This window comes from Lagenorhynchus albirostris, chromosome 16 (genome assembly GCF_949774975.1).
Source record: "Lagenorhynchus albirostris chromosome 16, mLagAlb1.1, whole genome shotgun sequence".
In the NCBI taxonomy this organism is placed as follows: domain Eukaryota; kingdom Metazoa; phylum Chordata; class Mammalia; order Artiodactyla; family Delphinidae; genus Lagenorhynchus; species Lagenorhynchus albirostris.
In genome coordinates this window covers 54447606-54471130 of record NC_083110.1, presented here as the reverse complement: position 1 = coordinate 54471130, position 23525 = coordinate 54447606, and the positions used below count along the sequence as shown (strand labels likewise).

Sequence of the window (23525 nt, the reverse complement as noted above, 5' to 3'; positions counted from 1 at the left end):
GCTGGTGGGCCTCTTTAAGGCTAGGCCCAGAACTGGCCCACGTTCTGCCAACCGAGTCAAGTCACAAAGCCAGCCCTGAGTCAAGGGAGGCGAAATGGATTCCACCTCTTCATGGGTGGAGTAACACGTCCATACAAAGAGGAAAGAAAAGGATGGCAGCCATCTCTGGATATCAGCTACCGTATCCCTATAACCACTTCACTCAGAGGGCACGTGCTCATTTCTTAACCTTAGATAAACCCCATGTATAGAGCACTGTTCTCATCTTACTTAACTCTTCTCAGTCTCTTTTTTTCCCTGCAGATTATTTTACCTCACAATCTCTATTCTAAGACCTAACACCTTTCTTCCCTTCAACTTATACTCTCTCTAAATACTTGTTTCAGAAAACTGTGTGTTCCCAAGTACTGAGCTCAAATTAATTTTTACTAAAGCTTATTTTAATTTTGTGTTCTGTTATGATAATGATGACTTAGAACCTGTAATATACCCATAATATAAGGCTGACAAGCCTTTAAAATCGTTTTCTGTGAAGAACCAAATGGTAGATATTCTCAACTTTTGGGCCATACAGTCTGTGTTGCAATTACTTAGCTCTGTTGTACAGGAAAAACAGCCACAGAAAACATGTAAATGAATGAGCAGGTCTGTGTTCCAATAAAACTTTATTTACAAATATAAGCAGCAGGCCAGACTTGGCCCAAAGGTCTTGATTTTGCTGATCCCTGCTTTAGACTAAGGGATCAGTTTGTCTTTCAATATATATTTTGTCTAATGATTAGCTGTTTGACTTTCAGAAAGTCACTCTTCTCTGAAATTCACTTCTTCATCTATAAAATAAGGGTATTGAAATAACCAAGAATAAAATAGCCCCTTACGCCTGTAGTCCTGAAAATGCCACACATCTTTAAAACCCTTTGAAGGAAATGCCCAGAAAGGCCATAAGATGAGTTGTTTCTCTATGATAATATCTCAGAGCTCTGTTGATATTTCCACGACTTTGTATCTTTCCAGAGATCTCTCTCTTTTTCTCTCTGGGTCTGTGTATCCTCCCTTCTGTGTGTCCCAGTGTCTTTACAGGCCAATCTCTTTATCTGTGTTTACAGTGTTTTTCTCTCTATGCTCAGGGCTTCATTGCCCCTCAGTTTCCATTTTTCTGTATTCTTGTGTGTCTCTCTCTTGCATTCGGATTTATACGTGCATCTGTCTCGTCTCCCTGCATCTCTCCCCTGATTATAATGTTGAATAGCTATATATTTTTCATTATTTTCCTTTTTAATGAAAAAAGTTCCCTATTCTTAGTTTTCAAAGTAGTATATTTTTCAAATTTCAGCCAAGTTTCTATTTATGTACAGTGAAATATCATGTATAAACTACGTAGCACAGTATCTAATATATAGTAGGTACCCAATAATCATTACATCCCTTCATCTGGCTTCCCCTTTATGTAACTGCCTAAATGATTTTTTTTCATGTAGGTCAACAGTTCTCAACAGAGAGAAAGGCTGGTCCTCTGTCTTTATCTATAATACCTTGTTACTCTCTCTCACCTTTACTCAGGACACCAGCTCCTGGCCTCCTCCTGGTGTTGTTACCATGTTTGTACATAACTTGAGGACTAATGTAAGCAGAGGATCAAAGACCAAGCAAGAGACTGGTGGCTCAGTTGACTTTGCTCGGCCACCCAGTGATGATCTGGTACCTCCCAGAGGCTCCTTCTATTTCGTTCGCTCTACAAGTATTTATTGAGTGCTTGTTACGCCCTAGGTGATGGGGAGACAGAAGTGAACACAGCAGACACAGTCCCTGCCCTCCTGAAGCTTATAGTTTCCTGGGAGAAATGGGCAATACATAGGTAACCAAACCAGAGTAGGACAGAGGAGGCCGTGACTGGAATACGGAGGAGGAGAAGGTCTCTTCGAGATGCCTTTCCAGGTGAGACCTAAAGGATGAGATGAAGCCGGCCCAGGAGAGAGGTGGAGGGAGGGTGCTCTGGTCAGAGGGCTGGGACCTGCCTGCTGGACCTTTAGGAGCTGAAAGGGAGGTGGTGTGGTGTTATGCGGTCAGCAAGGCAGGAAGCAAAGCGAATATGCTCCCAGGACAGGCGTGATAAAAGGTCTGGGTTTCATTCCAACATAATGGGAAACCACCACAGGGTTTTAGGCAGGAGAATGGCTGATCTGATTTATGTGTTAAAAAGATGACTCTGGCTATGCTGTGGGGGATTTCAACTGGTGGGGGAAGTGGGGAAGCAGAGAAAGGAGGCTCTCCAGAGATGGTGGCAGTGGAGGGGGAAAGAAGAGAAAGGATTTGAAATATTTTAAGAGGTAGAAATGACGGGATTGACTGATGAATTAGATGTGAAGTCAAGGAAGTGGGAGAACCAAGGCTGACACCAGCTTTCTGGCTTTGGTATTTGGATGCCCATTGCAGGGAGGAGCGATCAATAGTTCCATTTTGGTCACATTCCATCGGAGATGACTGTGGCGCATGCAGGGGGAGATGTCAGGTAGGCAGTCGGATATATGAGTCTGAGGTTGGACTGGGGATTTGGGTTGGAGGTATAAATTTGGGAGTTGTCAGTCATGGGGTTGGATATTATCCCCTAGTGAAAGGGGATGGAGAGAGGAGAAGGGGCTCCTGGACCGGGCTTGGGGACTCCAACATTAAGAGGCAGAGAGAGGAGGGAGTGCCTACAAAGAGGAAAAGGAGGGGGAACCAGAGAGAAAGAAGGAAAACCAGAGGAGGACGGCATCCTCAGAGCCAAGAGAGCAGAGTGTTATAAGAGGCAAGTGGCCGAGAGCCCAGGCCACTGTGCCAGATACAGCTGAGGGTCCCCAGGAGATGGGACAGAAAGGGCATCCCTATTTGTGGCCTCATGAAAGCCACCAATGGCCATAACAAGGGCAGCTTTGCTGGAGTCGGGGGGGTGGAATGTGGATAGCAGGTGGGGTAAAGTGTCGGTAAGAAAATGGAGAGCACTTGTAAAGACATCTCTTTGAGTTTAGTGACAAAGGGGAATGAAGAAATATTCCAGCAGAAGATGAGAGGTCACAGGTGGGATGTTTGGGGATGAGAAATGTTAGTGTGTGTTTGGAAACTCGAAGTGATCACTATAGAGAGTGAGAGCTTGTTCCTCGGCTTTTTTTTTAAGTAACGATGAGAACTTATAATTGTGTAACCTCTTCACAGTTTACCAAGTGTTATCATAACACACACTGTCTCTTATCCTCACAGAGTTATAGTTGAGGAAGCTGAAGCTTAGAGGAATTGAGTGACAGGCTCAAGGTCAGAGCCAGGAAGTGGCAGGCCCAGGACCCCACGCCCTGGCTGCTCTTCTTGGCCTGACCCCAAGGCCCCTCCCTGTCGACAGTGGACCAGCGTGAAAACTGGGCGGCACTCACACGAGGATGGGTTGTGCCCCGCTGGTGTCTCGCAAGCAGATTTTTAAATTTCCACTGAGCCAATCACTTGTGCCCGCTGGCCCAGCCTTTGATATTATGAAGTCGCAGCTGCTTTTCGAGAACACAGGACCCTGTCCCACTTCCTAAGCCTGTTTTTTTTTTTTTTTGCGGTACGCGGGCCTCTCACTGTTGTGGCCTCCCCCGCTGCGGAGCACAGGCTCCGGATGCGCAGGCTCAGCGGCCATGGCTCACGGGCCCAGCCGCTCCGCGGCACGTGGGATCCTCCCGTACCAGGGCAGGAACCCGCGTCCCCTGCATCGGCAGGCGGACTCTCAACCACTGCGCCACCAGGGAAGCCCCCTAAGCCTGTTTAATTGAGCTTCAAAGCCTCCTGAATTTCTAGAAGTGCCCAACAATCTCGGGCGGTGTCAGAGAGAGGAAACATGAAATCCCACGTCCTTCACATCCATCTTCCCCGACTGGTGGGAACTGCAGCCCCAGAAGGACCGTGGTGGGACTGTGGCTGACCTCTGAACATCAGTCTCCACACCTGTAAAATCCTAGGATCGTCATGAGGATGAAGTGAAGTAGTGGGTGTGAAGTACTCAGAAGGGTGCTTGGCGCGTGGTGACTGCTCTGCGAATGCCACCCGTGATTATTTTCCGTTATTGCTCACTCACTCACTTTTATGACAGACACTTGCTGGGCATCTTCTCTCTGCCAACTATGGCTCTAGGCACAGCAAACACAGAGCTGTATCCACATGCTTCCTCGGCTCAAGAAGCATATGTTTTAATGAGGGGAAGTGATGTTGGAACACAAACAACTCTGCCTCGTGGTAATAAGCAAGGTGCAAAACGCTGTGGGTGTCCAGGGAAGAGAAGATCACATGTAGCCCAGGCAGCTGGGGCAGGCTTCGTGTGAGGAGCGTAGGGCGGGGTGGGATGGAACCAACTGGAGCGTCAGCCCCATGCAGAAGAGGGGGAGGGGATAAGCCTTCTTCATGCAGAAGAGGGGGAGGGGATAAGGCTGGCTGTCCTGGGGGCAGATTGTGAGAGGCTTGGATATCAGTGCAGCAGACCCAGCCAGGTGGGTGGGGGGAAGGGGTGGCAGCTCCGTGCCCCACCTCTCAGCCTTGCACCCCGTGTTGCTGGGACACCTACCTAGGAGCCCTTGGTCTGGCTTTGTGTCTGTAGTCCCTTGGGGGGGGGCGGGTGGTGGGACGCAAGGGGACAGAGTGTCAGGATTCATCCCAGGCTGCCATGTAGGCTTGGGAGGACTCTGCGGCACGTGCTCACTCTGTAACAGATGGAGGATTTGAGCCAGCCTAGTACCCCGACCCCTCTACACCTTAGGGAGTACACTGGAACTAGCACCCCCAAGTCCTTCAAACAAGAGATGGTCCAGGGCCATCCACTCCCCCAGGGCCACCACCATGGGAGCAGGGACCTTGTGTGCACGCCCATCACCCCCCATTCAGGGTGAAAGGACTGGCCTCCAATAAGTGCAGAGGCCATGGCCTCTCCCCCCACTGGGGGTGGTAAAGACATTCTCCTTGGGGGAGACCCAAGGGACAGGGGGTGCGAGGAGGGGTGTCAGTGCTGGACTTCATGTGGAGGCTCCTCAGCCGTAGCCTGGGGGGGGGCCACGCCCGCTCTGTCCGTCTCCCGAGGTGGGTTAGACGCAAGGCACTATTGTTTCAAGAGCATTAGACTAAGAAGTGCTCTCACACGGCTTCTAGGCCAGTGGCTCTGGAATCCGTTTTTAAACAACATTTTATGGAACGTGACGCATAAAATAAAATGCATCGACATAGAAATGCTCTGGATGAAGCTGAGAGGAGAGGGCAGAAGCCCGTCCCCAAGACCGCGTTTGTCCACACACTTTGTGACCCTCTGATTTAGTCCCACTCTCGTTTTGCAGAAGAGAAACTCAGAACCTAGATTGGGGAACTGACCAGCCTAAGGTCACAAAACTAACCTCTGGAAGAGTCAAGACCTGCAGAGAAGCAAATGAAATCAAGGCTGAGAAAGTGTTTTATAAACTGTAAAGTGCGATAGAAATGTAGGGTCATTATCTCCACTTCATGTGAAGTTCTTGGGCATTTCCCATGTCGCTGCTTTGAGAGAGGCCACCAGAAGAAAAAAAAATGCAGAGGACAGAGAGTGTTGGCATCATAGGCAGTGTGGAAAGAGCACAGGGTTGGACCTGAAGACAGTTAGAAGCCTAGTGCTGCCATGTACGAGCTGTGTAACCTCACTTTGCCTCTCTGACCCTCTGTTTCCTTTTCTAGAAAAATGCCTTCTCTACCTTCTTTCTGGGATTACTAGGGCTCAGGTGAGGCAACGCATGGGAAAGTGCTTTTAGCAAGGCCTAGCGCCGCAGAACTGTACTATCTTGTGAGGAGCAGTAATGGTAGTAAACAGAAGACCTGGAGGCTTTGAGGCTTAGTGTTTAGCACCCACGAGGCACTTCCTGCCCCTGGGGGCTGGAGCCAGCTGCTGACGGTGCTGGAACCCAAGTGTTCCATCTCTGCTGCCTAGACACGTCCCATAGGTCATGCCGCGCCCTCAATGCACAGCCCTCAGACACTCTGTCAAGGTGTCTGAGGCGCAACCTCCCGTTACCGAGTGCTGACTCAGCCCCCAGTAAGCTCCGTCTCCCCTTCCGCACACTGTGGCTGCCAGAAGGCGCGTGGCCAGTCACTCAGCATCCCCCAGACTTCACTGGCTCTGCATCTTGGTGACAAAGGGCTAAATTGGTTCTGTTTCAGGAAAGCAAGAAGTGATTTCTCTCAAAGACCTTGGAGAGGTCTTTCCTCCCTCCCCACAGTGTTTTCGGCTGGGGACCGTCCAGAGGCTGGCAGCTGAACTTCACTCGGGATGTACACGCTCAGGTTCAAACAAAGGCAGTAGCCCGGGGACTAATGGATGGGGGGTGGCCAGGTTCCTTTGGAGAGCCTGACAGGTGTTCCAGGAGGAGGGAGGAGTCCAGACATTCCTGGCTGTGCTGCCTGGGGTGACCTTGGACACACCACTTTCTCCACATGGGAAGGCAATGGGAAGAAATCGACCACGGGACACCTAAGCCCTTATGACTCAGACATGGGGTCTGAGGATCCACTCAATCAGTCAGCAAGGATTTACTGAGCACCTATTGTGTGCCAGGCATTGTGCTAGGTCCTGGGGGACAAAACAGACAAAAAGTTCTGCCCTTGTGGAGCTGACATTCTAGCAGGACCAGACAGAGAAGGAAGAGCTAAATGGGAAGCTAGAGACCGGTCAACCGGTGGTAAAAAGCCGTGGGAAAGAGAGCATGGGTGAGGGGCAAGGGTACGGGGTGACGGTGGTTGCAGGTTTCAGGAATGTGGGCAGGAAGGCCTCTCAGAGAAGGGAAGATTGCGTGAGGGCCTGAAGGACATGAAGGAGGGAGACAGCCATGTGGGTACCTGGAGGAAAAGTATCCTGGGTGGAGGGAACAGCAAGTGCGAATCCCTGAGGCAAGAGCAAGCATCAGGGAGGTCTCGTGGTTGCAGGAGAGTCAGACGAAGAGAGGTGAGGACTGAGGAGGTCTGTAGTGTTTTCCTTCCAGTGCCTCGGACAAAGCGATCCAGCAGGTCCACCTGATGGCTTTAGATGCATTTGTAATCTCCTGTCTGGGATGCCAGTTTCATCCTACTGTTTAAATGCTGGGACTTTCTGTCAAGAGAGAGTCATTCCAGACCTCAATGACAAAGCCTTCTGTGCTTCCAGAATTCACTCCAGGTCCCTTGGGTTAGCAGAGAGGGCCTGGGTTTGAGTTCCAGCACCTGATGCTTACTAGCTGCGTTACCTTGAGAAGGGCACTCAACCTCTCTGAGCCTCACTTTCCCTGATGAAGTTCATCAGTTGCCTCACCTGCAAAATGGGTTAATAATGCAGACTCCATGCCTACCTCACTTGATTGTTGTTAAATTTAAATTAATGAGATCATAAATATGAAAGTGCCTTTTACATTGAAATGAGCAAGATAAATGTCAGGGGGTTTATTTCAGCAAAGCCTATGGTAAGGGGCTTATCACTGACTGCCCACTCCCCTCCACCACCCTGCTCCTTGTTTGCATCCCACGTGGGACCTGCTGACTCTCCCTTTGCTTCGGTCCACATCTGATTCAGGGACACTCGTCAAATACCCGGGGACCCCAAGGCAAGGCTGCCAAGGGTTCCCCAGGAATACAGCAGTTCCCCAGGAACGTTCCGGGGCTGATTTGTCCCCACATAGACCTGTCCGGGAAGACTCTGAGCCCACTGCTCTGGTCGGCTAGAGCCAGGTGGGCCCAGCTCCTCCCCGCAACGTCCCTCCCCCTTCCTCCTCCAGGTACAATGGCCCCAACCTGGTTCTGAAGTACGACCGGGCCCAGAAGCGGCTGGTGAACATCGCGGTGGACGAGCGCAGCTCCCCCTACTACGCGCTGCGGGACCGGCAGGGCAACGCCATCGGGGTCACAGCCTGCGACATCGACGGGGATGGCCGTGAGGAGATCTACTTCCTCAACACCAATAATGCCTTCTCCGGTAAGGGCTGGGGGCCTTGGGCCTCCCCTGGCCCCCACCTTCTTCCTCCCGGCACTAGGTTACTGTCACCGGCTTCCCCAGGACCTCGCTCCATCCCAGCAGAGACAGCCCCAGGAGGCTCCGTTCTTCTCTTACACATGAAGCTGTTTCTCACCTCCCAGCCCCTGGAGAGGGAGGCCTTGAGCAGAAGACCTGTCCCCTCCCTCGGACTTTACGTCCTCCTCACCTCCCGTTCCGAGCAGCAGCCCGGTCCTCCTAACTGACCCCTCCTCCCTTCTCCCCGATTCTTGGCGGCTCAACCACTCAGCGCTTCTCACTCCCATAGCTCGCAGACGACTCCCTGGCATAGCCCTCCGTGCTGCTTCTAGGGAACTTTCTAAAATGCTTTGAAATCCTTCAAAGGCCCCCATAGCTTTCAGCTGAGCTCATTTTTTCACCCCACATTCCTGCAGAGCACCTACAGCACACCAGACCAGAGGCGGTAGGTGCTGGGGGTACAACTTGGTGGAAGACAGATCTGGGGCCTGTCCTGGCCCAGAGTGCCATCCCAGTCACTTCGGCTCTTGTGTAAATGCGGGTTCTGACTCAGCAGGCCTGGCTGGGCCCTGAGATCCTGCATTGCTAACATGCTCTCAGCTATGATGCTGCTGCTTGTCTAGGGACCACACTTTGAGTAGTGAGGTCCTACACACCAAGGAATGGCTGAGAGAAACTGATACCCAGAAGGCTACATGATAGCAAGAGTAACGATAACAACTAATACTGAAGTAGCACCTACTGTGTGCCGGGCCAGGACCTAAGCACTTTGTATTCATCATCTCATTTAAGTCTCACAATAGCTCAGTTAGGTGGGTACTGGTGTGGCCCACTTTATAGTTGAGGAAACTGAGGCACAGTGAGGTCATATGACTTGCCCAAGGCCACACAACTTGTAAGTCCCAGGATTCAAACCCAAGTGTTTGACTCCAGATCCATCCTTTTAATCAACACACTCTGTGGCTTTACTCAATCCGACGCCCTCAGGGCCTAGTGGAGAGCCAGGCTCATGGTTGGTGCTCAGTGTTTCATGAGTTGGGGGACTGTGTTCTTGGGGCTGCAGGTGGAAGTCTACTCCCTTGGGGCCATAACATCTGCAGGGAAGTCCCAGGCCATGGCTTCCTCCTGAAGGATGCAGGGCCCAGTGCCCCTTTGGGGCCAGGTTGGACATGCACTGCACTCTTCCAGATGGCAGCAGCCTTTCGGGTTGGTCTGAACAACACCCTGTGGTTCAGACCTGTGAATTCACCATTCAGGACCCTCCCAACCTCCTGGAGGCAGGTGACCGCCTGGCTATGGGGACCACCTTCCCTGCTCCCATAGACACACACACACACACACACACACACACACACACACACACACACACACACACACACACACACACACACACACACACACACACACACACACACACACACACACACACACACACACACACACACACACACACACACACACACACACACACACACACACACACTGGCTTTACCCTGGGCCCATAATGCTGCCCCTGCTGGTTGCTGAGCCCAAGCCAGGATCCAGCCCCAGACTGCCCCTGCTGTTGAGCCCTGCCATGTGCATGAATGGCGAGGGAAGGGGTTGGGGCTGGTGCCAGGGGCAGGGGCAGGCGGAGCTGACTGGCTGACAGCCAGCTTTGTGCAGCCGAGAAACAATGAGCCACAGCCCCAAGTGGTGTTTTATGGGTTTTCATCTCATCTTGCCACCAAGTGAGGCCTGAGAGATAGTAATTATCCCTACACAAATATCAGGACATGATTACCCAGCTGGATTTACTGCCCTCTCTCCAGCCAAGCCAAGATTGGATTAGGACACAATTAATTGATGGGCTGATCAACCTTTAATGTGGGGCAAGGTCAGGAGGGGAACAGCAGCAAGGGACGGCTGTGGAAGGAGTGAGTGCCCAGGAAGATGCTGGAGGGACGCAGGTGGGGAGAACTGTGGAAGGAGGTGTTTAACGTGGGCTCAGCAGGCACTGTCCCAGAGGAAGGGGACAGACTCTTCTACTCACTGAGTGCGGAGCACCGGGGCTGGGACCCGACCGTCAGGTGTCTTGAAGCGGCTGCCCTCCCACGCTCTTAGAGCATTTCATCGGGAATCCTCGAGCAGCGGTGCTCAGCCCAGGCTGCACACTAGGATCTCCTGAGGAGCTTTAACGTGCCCAGTTCCCAAGGAGCATCCCAGTCCAGTCCAATCTGAACCTCTGGGGGCGGGACCCAGTTATCAGATTGGAAAGCTTTCCAGGTGATTCCCTCGTGCAGTCAAGGTTGACAGCAATACCCCAGAGTCATGTTGGTTCCGTGCTCAGCCTCACCATCACCCCATTTACTCACTAATGTATTCACTCATTGAGTAAGTATTTACTGAGCACCTACCGTATGCCAGGCACTGTTCTAGGCACTGATGATGCCCCAGTGAATGTAACAGACAAAAATCCTGCCCTGTCTTTCCAGTGCAGTCTTATATTTCTCTAGGAATCTGACTCCACTCTCCTAGCCACTAAGTTCCTCAAGGGCAAAGTCCATGTATTGGTTATTTTGTGCCTCCCTCTGGCCCAGCCAGAACTTGAACATCCTAAGAGTACAATTAAAACTTGATAAATAAATCCGGAAGAACAGGCACAAGCATTTGGCCTGAGAGAAGGTTTAACAACAGAGGGAAGACAAGAAGAGGCAGGCAAATGGAGCCCCCAGGAAGGTTCCTCTGGGAGAGGCTGGCGCTCGGCCCCCAGAGCTGGGGTAAGGGTGACACTGCCCCCCAGCCTCGGCCCCAGGCGTGCACCTCCCAGTGACCGTCTGTGGGTTTGAGGGATGTCTGTGGGTTTGAGTTAATCTTTCAGTTGAGTGATTCGATTGATTCATCGACAGTGGGTGGGGTGTGGAGCCATTTGTGTCAGGTCAGCACTTCCCTGGGTCCAGCTGGCATGATGCTCAGCCATTGCCACCCTGCCCACAATGAGGAACTGGCGATCCTCTCCAGGAGCCCCAGCCAGCCCACACCTGCCCATGGCTTATGACTGGGGGCTGCTTTAGCCTGTGCCCAAGCGTTGGAGAGACCTCTGGAAGGACGGACCCACCCTGTCCCTCAGCCAGCTTTTAGGATGTCAGCACTGGGGTCCTGCGTCCTGGCAGTGTCCCGTGGGAGTCAGTCTGTACAAACCTGGGACGTGCCCCTCACCTAATGGGTGACCTTGGGCAAGATGCTTGACCTTTCTCGGTCTCAACCCCTTCACCTGTATGTAGTACAGGAAAATCATATCAACTTCATAAGTTCAACTCCCTCCTGTAGCCCCACAGACTGTATCCAAAGTCTTTACCGTCACCCACCACACCCCTCCGGCTGTAAGCCAGTCGCCCTTCTGGCTCCGTTTCCTCCACTCTTCCTCTTGCTCGCCGCTTTCCTACCCGAGGCCTTTGTACTTGCTGTTCCCTCCGCCTAAAATGCTTTTCCCACCGTTGTTCTCAAGGCTCACTCCTTCCCTTCATTCAGGCCCTTTCTCAGATGAGGTCTTCCCTGAAAGCCTTAAGACTGTACCCTATCACTCCCTACGCCCTTAACTTGGTTTATTTCTCTTCAGAGCACTTACTGCTGTCTGAAAATATGTTATATATTTGTTTGTTGTTCATCTCTTCTACTCTTCTGCTAAACACCATGGGGACAGAAACTTTGTCTTGTTTTCTGTTGTATCTCTAGGACCAAAGAAATACTTATGTCACTTAGTAAACATTTTTAAAAATTTTTATTTATTTATTTATTTTGGCTGTGTTGGGTCTTCGTTGCTGCGCGCGGGCTTTCTCTAGTTGCAGCGAGCGGGGGCTTCGTTGCGGTGCATGGGCTTCTCATTGCGGTGGCTTCTCTTATTGCGGAGCATAGGCTCTAGGCACGCGGGCTTCAGTAGTTGTGGCACGCGGGCTCAGTAGTTGTGGCTCGCGGGCTCAGTAGTTGTGGCTCACAGGCTTAGTTGCTACGCGACATGTGGGATCTTCCCCGACCAGGGCTTGAACCCATGTCCCCTGCATTGGCAGGCGGAGTCTTAACCACTGCACCACCAGGGAAGCCCATAAACATTTAATATATATATTTGAATGAACAGCTGAGATAATGAATGAAAAGTACTTATTATGGTGTCTAGGACCTAATCCATGCTCTCTAAGCTACGGCTGTCATAATTCTGTGGCTTGAAGAAAGGCAGAGACTTTAGAAACATCCTGGATGGAGGGGCCACAGGCCTCCCTCCTGGCCGCCTGAAGAGAGAGACTCTTGGAGCAGAAAGAGAAAAGGACCATCATGTAAATAAGACACCACACAGATGAGGGTATCAGGTAGGCACAGCTCAAGGGTTAAGAACTGGAAAGTAGTAAGAGGGAGGGAACAGAGGAAGACCGACCACAATCCCAAGAGGCCTGGAGCAGGAAAGCAGCGTACAGCTTAACTGACCTGGAAGAGTACTAGCCAATGTGTTTCAGGCAACACTACTCTGTAAAAAACCAGGTAGGGGTGTGTGCAGGACAGACGGATAAGAGGCCCGCTCCAACACCCCCTCCACATCCAGGAGCCCAGGACCTGCTGCAGCTCCTGCCCAGAGCCCATCCCTCAGAGTTCCTGGGCTGGCTACTCCAGCTGCTGCTTGGCGTGGCCCTGAGCTCTCCTGCCCGCGTGACCTGGCCTGGGGTAGTAGGAGTGTGGTGCTGAATGGGTCACTGTGGACTGTGGGCCCCACACCCTACCTTATTTATTAACTCATTCAGTTCAGCAGGATGGTCACTGACCCTCCACCATCTTCAATCTACATATACCTCCCTCCCTTTCTACACAAATAGTAGCACGCTCTGTTCACAGTACTGCCCCTTACTTTTTTGTTTAACAATCAGCTTTGGACAGTATTTCACAGCAGCACACAGAGAGCTTTCTCATTTTTTTATGGCTGTATAGTACTCCGTTGTATAGATTTGCCATATGTTGAATTGGCCTCTGTTGACGAATAGTTAGATTGCTTGCAAACAGTGCCACCAAATGAATAAGCTTGTACAACATGCCATTCTCCACAATTCCAGGTGTATCTGTAAGGTAAATTCATAGAAATGGAATTGCTGCATCAAAGGAATATACAGGGGTAGTTTTGATAGGCATGGCATGTCCTTCAAAGGGACAGTCCTAATTACACCCCTATCAGCCCCGATACCAGTGAGCCTTTCCCACCCCAATAGTCTCACCAATACATGTCATCATTTTTTAAAATATTTGCTAATCTGATAGGAAAAAAATTGGGATCTAAGTGTAGTTTTAATTTTTCTTAAAATGAGCGAGGCTGAACATATTTCTTTATATTTGAGTCTCTTTTTTCTATTGATTATCAGCCTTCTTCGTACTGATTTGTAACACCTCTTTATAAATTAGGGAAACCAGCCCTCTGTCTGTCATACAAGTTGCATATAGTTTCCTCTTGTTTGTCATTTTTCTTTTGTCTTCGCTCATGGTGGGTTTTGCAGTGCAGAACATTTTTCCTTTTATGAACTTGGATTTATGCCTCTTTTCTCAGATGGCTTCTGAGCTCCATATTATACTTAGGCCTTCAGCAGGGCTTTTGTAACCTCTCAGAGAGGAGGCTTCAGTCACTGCGCCAGAGAGAAGAACGGAAATCGGGGGCGCCTTGCACTTCCAGGTTCTTCTGCCCCCCACAGCAAATGAGTCTGCCTTGAGAGAGCACCCACTGTCCACAGCTCTTTACTCAGGCCCAGTCCTGCTGCGCCCAGATGCTCTACACCTCGCTTCTCAAAGCAGCTTTCGCAGCCCAGCACTGGCAACAGCTGGAAGCTCATAAATTTGCAGAATCTCAGGCCCCACCCCAGACTGACTAGACCAGAATCTGCATTTTACCAGGATGGCCAGGACTTCCTGTGCGTGGTAAAGCCTGACATGCACTAACCCTGAGGCTCCACCCTCTTTTCCTAGGATCCTCTAAGCCCTAAAACGGAGCCCAGGGTCCCTGATCTCCAGCCATGTTTCCCTTGGACACAAGGCCCAGATTTTCGGCTCCCCCAGCATGATCCCATTTGGGGAGACGAGCGCATGAACTGCTCAGGCTCCCCGCCCCCATCCCCACTGTGCCTCATTCCCACGTGGCCCCAGAAGAAGCGAGGATGGGATGAGGCTGTCCAAGCAGCATCATGAAGAGCATGGAGGGCTTCCCTGGTGGCGCAGTGGTTGAGAGCCCGCCTGCCGATGCAGGGGACGCGGGTTCGTGCCCCGGTCTGGGAAGATCCCACATGCCGCGGAGCGGCTGGGCCCATGAGCCATGGCCGCTGAGCCTGCGCGTCCGGAGCCTGTGCTCCGCAACGGGAGAGGCCACAACAGTGAGAGGCCCGCGTACCGTGAAAAAAAAAAAAAAAGAGCATGGAGCCCTGAAATCCATTTCCTCGGTCCTAACAAAAAATGCGGCTCCTCGGGAGCCAGGACTGCCCTCCACCAGCTCCCGCCCAGCTATTTATTTACTTATTTTTAGTGTCTGCTGTGCAGCAAAGTGAATCAGTTATACATATACATATATCCCCTCTTTTTTAGACTGTCTTCCCATTTAGGTCACCACAGAGCATTGAGTAGAGTTCCCTCTGCTATATAGTGTGTTCTCATTAGTTATCTATTTTATACATAGTAGTGTATATATGTCAATCCCAATCTCCCAATTGATCCCACACACCCCCTTCCCCCTTGGTAACCATAGGTTTGTTTTCTACATCTGTGTCTCTATTTCTGCTTTGCAAATAAGTTCATCTGTGCCATTTTTCCAGATTCCACATATAAGCGATATTATATGATATTTGTCTCTTTCTGACTTACTTCACTCTGTATGACAATCTCTAGGTCCATCCATGTCTCTGCAAATGGCATTATTTCATTCCTTTTTATGGCTGAGTAATATTCCATTGTGTATATGTACTACATCTTCTTTATCCATTCCTCTGTCTATGGACTAGGTTGCTTCCATGTCCTGGCTTTTGTAACTAGAGCTGCAGTGAACATCAGAGTGCATGCATCCTTTCGAATTATGGTTTTGTCTGGATATATGCCCAGGAGTGGGATTGCTAGGTCATATGGTAGCTCTATTTTTAGTTTTGTAAGCAATCTCCATACTGTTCTCCATAATCTGCCCAGCTCTTTAATATGTGGTGAGGGGCTTTGCAGTCAGACCCTAGTTGGAGGCTCGGCATTGCCACTTAACAACAGCTGTGCATTAGGTAAACGGTTCAATCCTCTGAGCCCAATTTCTCTCTGTAAAACAAAGAATCTGTCTTCCTGATGCGACTGTGGAGAGGACCAACTGAGCTAATGTGGGTGATGCACTCGGCAGAGGTTCATCGGATTTCTCTCTTCTCCCTGGGGTGGAAGAAGAAAGATTGAGAAGGAAGAAAGACTGGTCTTTCCCTTCCGCCCCAGCTCCAGCCTCACTGCTCTGCAACCTGCCATCCCTCATGGCCAGCGAGCCCTTGGGCATGCCTTCTCGGCGACCTTATGATCCCCTCAAAGGCCAAGCTCCTGCTTCCACCCTCGGCTGGCCCAGTGTCCCTGCTTCCATCACTAACCCTGCACTGTGGACTGGCTCTGATCCGCCAGACCGAGCCACGCCCTCCCGCCCCTCCTTCTCCAGCCTCCTGCACCCAGAGCTTCTTCCCCACTTTCCCTGTAGCATCACCCGGGATCGTGCCTGAGCTACTCCAGAAGCAGCCTCCCCACTTCATTTTCCCCACTGTTAGCCCACACCTCACTCCACTGCCAGGTGAATCTTCCAGAAACACTGTCTTCCCCAGATCAGAAACCACCCATGGCTCCTTCACCCTCAGTGCTGGATTAGTGGCTATCTCCTGGCCTGCCATGCTGTTCCTCCTGCACCTGCACAAACCCTCCCCTCTAGGCAAACTCAGTGTCCCCTCTGTGCCTTTGCCGATGCTTCCCCACCTGGCCTTAGCACCGCCCCTCCTCTCTGCCTAACGGGCAGTGGAGTGAGTGCTCAGAAGCACAGGCTTTGGAGTCAGAAAGACCTGGGTTTGACTCTGTCTCCACCACCCACTGGCTCTTGGGCAACTGAAACTCTCTGCCCCTCAATTTCTCCATCTGTGAAATGGGGCTACACCACCTTTCAAGGTGCCTGAGGGGTTTAGGCAAGATGATGATTGTAAAAAAACAAGAAGAAGTGCTTCACGCAGAGCCTGGTTATCCTAAGTGCTCTGCACGCTGGAGCCGTGCTGTTGTTACTCTGATGCTTTGGTTCAGGTGCCTCCTCTGTCACGAAGCCCTCCCTGATCACTGTGGCCTGATTTCACAGCATCTCCGTGGTGTACTGTCCTGTTGTCTCTGCGGGGCTCTGCTAGTTGGGGGATCATAGGCAAGTCCCCTTGCCTCTTGTGTCTCAGGTCCTTCATCTGTAAATTGGTCCTGAAAATAGTACCTACCTTGTGGGCTTGTGGCGAGGGTTAGTGAGTGAATGTGTGTGAAGCGCCTGGCACGTAGAAAGCTCCATAGGAATGTGAAGTAGTATTAGTTTTACCGCAGTCCCATGGCATCGCCTCTGCCCATCCCTCCTGTCATCAAATGAACTATTAGTGCCCTGAGTGAGGGACTGAGACTCCTACTTCCATGAGGCCTCCCCCAGCAGCCAGCAGGGAGTGGTGGGCCCCTGAGCCTCCTCCACTTGGCCTTCTCAACTGGCCACCCGGCGACAACTGCTGGTTCCACTGAGCTCTGAGACCTTCAATGCTCCCTTAATGCCAACAGGCCAAAGTCTGGGTGGGAATGGAAGTCCTCAGATGTGCCTCTCAGAGGGGCCGTGACCTCCAGAGCCCCCTACCCTGCCCTTGAATGCCCTGTTTCTCCCAGGCCTCCGGGCTGTAGGAGTCACCCCCAGGGACTCGGGAGAGCCCCTCTCTCCTACAACTAACAGCCTCTCTTCTTCCCGAGCTGCTGCCCCCGACTCAGTGAGGGGCCCCAGGGCAGAGTGCAGCTACAAGGAGCCAGAAGGTGGGATTACACGCTGACATGGGCCAGGGGCCAGTGCTGGGTGTTTATTGCCAGTGCCATCGACCCACACAGCTCACTGTTTATCTGTCTTCCTGACACACCTAATTACCCAGGTTGCAGCTGCCAGAGCGTTTGCTCTTCCTAAATCACAGGCTCCCATCCCTCCTGTCGCCCAGGCCTCCAGGCCTCTGCCTGCAGAAGGGCTGCCATTGATTTTGCCGTTCCCATTTATGATCTACAAGGCTGTGCATCACTGCTGCACATTCTACCTTAGTTTATTCTTCTGGGCGTCCCTGGTCAGCTCAGAAGTCAGGAGGCTGGAAGGGGGGAAGAGGCTAACAGTACGTGGCGCCCTAACCCCTCTGGCCACAAAGCCCAGAACGTGGCCCGAAGTCAACACCCCCGCGCAGCAGTTTGCTAAGAACAAGGCTAGTTCTGCCGGATGCTGACAGGTGAGCTGCAAAAAGGGGTTCCATGGCTGAGTATGTTTGGGAAAGGCTGGCTCAAGTCAAATTAAGCCCGTGATTTATTGCAGGACTTTTCAAAGTTTCGATAGACTGATGTCCACTGAGAATCTCCAAGGGTGGATGGAAGGTGCAGTCTTTCCTGAACACAGACGATCACGAAATCTTTTCTCCAGGCAGCTGGCAGAGACCAGGGTTCCACAAAGCACACTTTAGGAAATGCTGGGAAATGTGGGCAGGGGGAATTGGGGGTGATGAGGCAAAGAGAGGGGTATAGAGTCACCCTGGGCTCGTTTTTTCCTCTTGTCTAGCTGAGGCAGGAACTTAGCAGCTTGAGAAATTTCTCCCGCTGAATGCAGAGGTGCCCATCAGAGCTCTGCAGAGCCCAGCTGCCCGCAGCTGCTTTCTCACCTAGGCTAAGCTTTGGTAGAGTTTAACCTCAGGATTTCAGGTGGGACTAGACGAGCTGGAGGTACTGTCTAAAGAGGCCCTGGTTTGACAGAGAAGGGCAAGGGTTGCTCGCTGTTGTGAAAGCTGGGCACCCGGAAGCCTGCAGTGCCGTCCTCGGAGGCCCCCCAGGCATCAGAAGGCGATGACAAGGCTGCCACTGCCTCGGGAACAGGCATGAGGATGGCAGTCTCAGTCCACAGTCCCTTTTCCGCAGTCCTGAAATCCAGAACGCTCTGAAAGCCTCAAGTGCTTTTTTTAAGTTCGTGGGAAAGTGAATTGATAGCAAAACCTGTCCTGAGCTGACGTGAGCTATTTATGGGCTATATTTATCCCACCTAGTGCGACTATTTGTATATTTCACTGCAGAACTATTAATGTGTTTAATTACAGGGTGCTGCCCCAGTCCCTGATGGGGGTGTTATGTAATAAACGGTGTATGCACTGTGTTACCTTTCTGACACGTGAAAGGAAAAAAATCTCAATCTCTAGACACATCTGGTCCCTGGGGATTGCGACGAGGGCCCGGGAGCCCGGGGTGGCACAGAGCGGCCAGAGGACAGTCCCCGCGTGCCGACCCGGGGCCCCAGAGTTTTCCCCTGCGGTTCCCACAGCGATGCTGGGAGGGGGGAGGCACAGCCGTTACCCCCAACTCTCAGATGAGGAAACCGAGGCTGCGGAGAGGATAAGGAACCGGCCGAGGCCCCGAGCAAACAGGAGTCAGAGCTGGACACAGGCTCAGGCCCTCTGAGTCGGCACCTGCGCTTCTGTCCAGATCAGGCTGCTCAGCGGCCCCCGTGGGCCACCCTCCCAAGCCAGGCAGCTCTGTGCAGACCCCAGCTGCGGCTCCTCAGCCCAAGCCCCACCCCATAGACGCCGGCAGGACCCCTGGATCTGCCTTCCGCTCTGCTGGGAAAGGGCCTTTCCCTCCTCCTCTGCGCCGCCGGGAGGGTCAGGCAGAGTGGCACAGCTCTGCCCCCGTGCCAGCTCCCTGGAGTCTGGGGAGCATCCCGAAGGCCAGCTCCAGGCCCCACAGACGATTCGCCAGCCCCCGTGTGTCCCCGGGGTCTTAGGAGGTGCCTGTGTGAGGCCACTCGGAGAGCACACCCTTTGTCCTCTCCCAGGTGGAACCACCTGAGGAGCCTCCTGTGCACAGCCCTCACCCGCACACACTCACACTCATCCACTCACTCTCACACTCATTCTTACACTCGATCTCACACTTACACTCATTTTTACTCACATTCTCACTCTCACCCACCCACTCACTCCTGTGCATTCCCACACACTCACTTTCACACACTTATCCTCACACTCACTCTTACACTCACTCTCCCCACACTCACTCTCACCGCACCCCTGCAGTGCAGAGCTGAGGTCCCGGAAACACCTCACAGGGTCCCCCTGTCTATGAACGGGAATAATCGACCTCCAACCCCTTGGGGGATGGGCGGCGCCGTGCTACCTCTTTCAGGTGCATCACCTCATTTACCCCTTGAATTAAGCTGGAATGCAGTTGTTATTGTCCCCATTTCCAGATAAGGACAGTGAGGCTCAGACTTGCCCAAAGTCAACAACTAGAGCCCAGAAGTAGAATCTCGGTAGAACCGAGCCTGAGACTCAGCCCCGTTTACTCTAAACCCCGAGTTCCTGACCACCGCGTCACCTGCTCCCCTCAGGCTGCGCCCATTGCCTCTCCACAAACCCTCACCCCATCGGAGTGCCGACCCCACTGCCATCCAGTTTTCCTGGAGTGTTGGTGACACACCTGTCAGAGCTCAACTTCCAGCCCCTTCCTCGATTTGGACTTAGAGACCCACCCGCCAGCCCGGACCATTTCTTCTGAGACCCAGATCAGGTCCTGTGGTTCAGCAGAGAATGTGGGCGGCAGCTCCTGGAGAAAGAGACGTCCTTGGTTGAGTTTGGGCGTGAAATACTGGCAATCCCAGGGTCGTGCTCGTGGTGCGGCAGGAGCGCAGTGCAGACCGCGAGATCCCGGGTCAGCTCCAGGCCCCAAGACCCCGTGTTGAGGGTCAGCTCAGCGCCCAGGAGTGGGCACATGGCCTCCCAAGTTCCTGAGGGCTGGGCCGACCATGTTCATAAGCCTCAGAGTCTCTTCTCTCAACTGAGAATCCCTGCGTGTCCCCAGGAGAGGGGTTGCAGCTGCCTAAGCGCTCACCGTGCCGCAGGCGACCCGTTCACCTGTGGCCCCAACCCCTGCGGTAGGTGCCGCACCGGCCACCAGCCCTCCCTTCCCTCCTCTCTCCAGGGGTGGCCACGTACACGGACAAGTTGTTCAAGTTCCGCAATAACCGCTGGGAAGACATCCTGAGTGACGAGGTCAACGTGGCCCGCGGCGTGGCCAGCCTCTTTGCCGGGCGCTCTGTGGCCTGCGTGGACAGGAGGGTGAGTCCAGGGGTACATGGGGGCCTGGGGAGAAGGGGGGCACACAGCGATGTGTCGGCCAGAAGGGGAGACCCAGGCAGACGTCCCCGGACAGAGCGTGGCTCCCGAGGGCAGAGCCCAAGGCCGCTCCCGCAGGGCCTTAGACATAGTAGGTGCTAACATACCTTCACAACCTTTCTCCCCCGAGGCCTTTCCAGCAACCAGGGGCTGTCATCGTTGTGTCCACTGGACAGAGGAGGGCACTGAGCCCCAGCTTGGAGCAGGGACCTGTCTGAGGACCCAAAACAGATTGGTGGTGTGGCTCGGACATGAATCAGACTCTCTCAGCTCTGAACCTTGTGCTCATTCATTTGTTTATTCAGCTCTTATTTATGAAGTGCCTACTATGTGCCAGGCATTGCACCATCAGGCCTCCTCCCCCCTAAGTACTTATGGAACAAGTGAAGGCACAAGCAACGTGGCTCGTGGGTGGGTGAGTGGAGGGTGGCCTGAATTACAAGTACTTTAGTTAACCCATAGCTCCATCAATCCTTTCCCGCCCGGCGAGTCCACCCGGCACACAGGTGCTCAACTCGGAGTGCGGGGTAGAAAGGCCGAGTGGCGAGGGCAGGAGCAGCTGCTGCCATCTGCCCTGTGGGGCGCCCACCCCCCACCCCCGGGGTGCGTCCCGGCCAACCAGCCAGAGCCAGAGCGCGGAGTGGAGGTGATTTATCCCTCCCGTCACCTGCTTCCCTGCCGCCCCCTCCCTGGCTTTACGAAACAGTCCTCACTAAGTCAGGGACCCAGCTGCTGCCCAGCTTCCATGGGAGCATCTCTGGCCCCCGTTCTGGGGACAGGCACAAGGGGGCCAACTCTTTCGGGACTGAGATGGGGACTGATATGGCACTGAGGGGACTGGGCATTCAGCGTGATCTTCACAGCGGGGGCCTCCAGGCCTTGGGAGAAGGCAGGTGCCAGGTATAAATACTTATTGCTTATCAAGCTGGTGCCGGGAAGAGCACCAGGTCGGGCTGTGAAGCCACACTTGGCACTGACCTGACCCGCCTGGTGGGAGGAAACCGGGAGGCGGCTCAGCGAGCGGCCCCGGGGACTGGGGGTTCTGGGGGGCGCCAGGCCTGGCCGCGCTGCTGCCAGGCCTCTTCCCGTGTCTCCTCCTGGCTTCCTGTCTCACCCCTTCAGGACCAGGACTGCCACACTCGGCTAAGGCAGGAATCTTCTCAGCACTGGTGGGAGGGCCTGAAGGTTAATCACAGAGACTCGCTCTGTCCTAACAAGGTCATCTGAACACCAACGCACTTAACCACAGGAGGGGGGCGCCACGTGAAGTGCAAAAAGAGAAGCACAGGAGGCGGGCACTTAGTGGCTTGCTCACTCCCTACTCAGGCCCAGCCTCAGGGAACTAGAAAACGCCCACACAGCTGGTCTGCCGCCAGGAGAAGGGCTACTTTCTGCATCCAGCCACCACCTTGGCAACCCCTGAGGCCTGAGAACTGTGGAGAGGTCAATGCCGGTGTGGAAGCTGAGAGACAGGGATGCAGTGTGGTATGGGAAAATACAAGAGCAATCATAACGTTAAGAATATAACATTAACATAACAAAGACAATAATAATAGTATAATAGCTAATGCTTGTTAAACTGGCCACGTGCCAAGCTCTGTGCTAAGTGGTTTCCACGTACCATCTCATTGAATCCTCAAAGTAAGCCTATGAGGTACATGTTATCATTATCCCCATTTTACAGATAGGGAAACTAAGGCTTCTAGCAGTAAGCTGCTTGACCTTGGTCACCACAGTAAGCGGCAGGCAAAGGCAGGAATTGAGCCCTGCCTGGCTGCCTCCCTGCTGCCTCACCTCCCTGCTGCCCTGCCTCCGGGTAAACCCGTGTCAGACACACATTTCTAACCCCAGGTTCTATTACAACGTCTGACCTACTCCTTCCTCAACCCCACAACCCCTACCTGGGGCCTGTTAGCATACCTGCTCCAGACTAGCAGCATCAGCATTGTTAGAAATGCAAATTCTCAGGTCCTATCCCACTCCACCCTCCAGACCTACCAATCAGAACCCCCGGGGGTGGGGCCCCGCAGCCTTGGTTTCAACTGGGCCCAAAGGTGACTCTGAATTATGCTAAAGCTTGACAGCTTCGCACCAGGTAATAGCCTCAACCCCTACGGTGTGCCGTTCTCTCCCGCTCCCCTCGCAGCCCTCATCCGTTCTCTGTCCCAAACCTGGAACACCTCTGCCCTTCATCTTCAGGTGCCTCATCACTCATCCACCTTTCTGGATCCAGCTCAAAGCCAATCTCTTACAAGAAGCGTTCCCTGATCGATAATGATTCTGCCTCATGTTTATATAGCATTTTTATCTTTTCAAAGACCTTTCACATGCGTTGTCTCATTTCATCTTCTCAGCAGCCCTGCCAGGAAGCAGGGGGGTTATGATTCCCACTTAACACGTGAGGAGATACGGCTAAAGTGGGCGAGGGACCTGCCCAAGGGCACAGAGCCAGTTGGGGCAGAGCTGTGACTAGGATCCAGACTGACAGCCCCAGACCAGTGGTTCTCAAAGTGTGGTTCCTGAAACAGCAGCACCAGCTTCACCTGGGAACTTGTTAAAAATGCAGATTCTTGGGGCTTCCTGAATCAGAAACTCTGGGGATAGGACCCAGCATCCATGTTTTCATAAGCCCCCCAGGTGATTCTGAGGTTGGCTACAGGGTGAGACCCACTGCCCTTGACCCAAAGCTGCAGAAACACCTTCCTTCCCCTGGAACTAGCTCCCCCTCCCAGAATTACTGGGTCAAGTTCACATGTGAATTTCTTCAGTCTTCTATAACTGTAACACATGTATGTTTTTCTGTCAACCCAATACACTGAAGTAAGGAACTAGGTATAAATGAATTTTATAAATATCCTAATTTCTAGCAGAGTGCATTTCAGTTCATCTGGGCTTAATTGCCCATTTGTCGATGAGATTGCTAACAGCTGGTACGGTCAGGAAGCGTCACAGTGGTGGTGCACTTTCCCCTTTGGCCCCATTCATTCTCTCTTCATCCAGCCATTCCACACACATATACCAAGCTCCTGTGATGGGCAAGAACCTTTCAAAGTTCTCCCCTAATCACAAAACCATGTTGTAACGCAGTGCAACTCAAAGTTCATTTTTGTGTAGGGATCACTGGG

The 23525-nt window shown here is 52.6% G+C and overlaps 1 protein-coding gene across 3 annotated transcripts in view; it reads left to right on the top strand.

The window, feature by feature from the left end:
• CRTAC1 (cartilage acidic protein 1) overlaps nt 1–23525 on the top strand; it is a 132911-nt gene that overhangs the window by 74707 nt on the left and 34679 nt on the right. For all 3 annotated transcript variants that reach the window (XM_060126335.1, XM_060126333.1, XM_060126334.1), the window contains exons 3-4: nt 7761–7957; nt 20207–20343. In XM_060126335.1, the coding sequence (XP_059982318.1) occupies nt 7761–7957; nt 20207–20343 (334 nt within the window). The remainder of the gene's footprint in view (nt 1–7760; nt 7958–20206; nt 20344–23525) is intronic.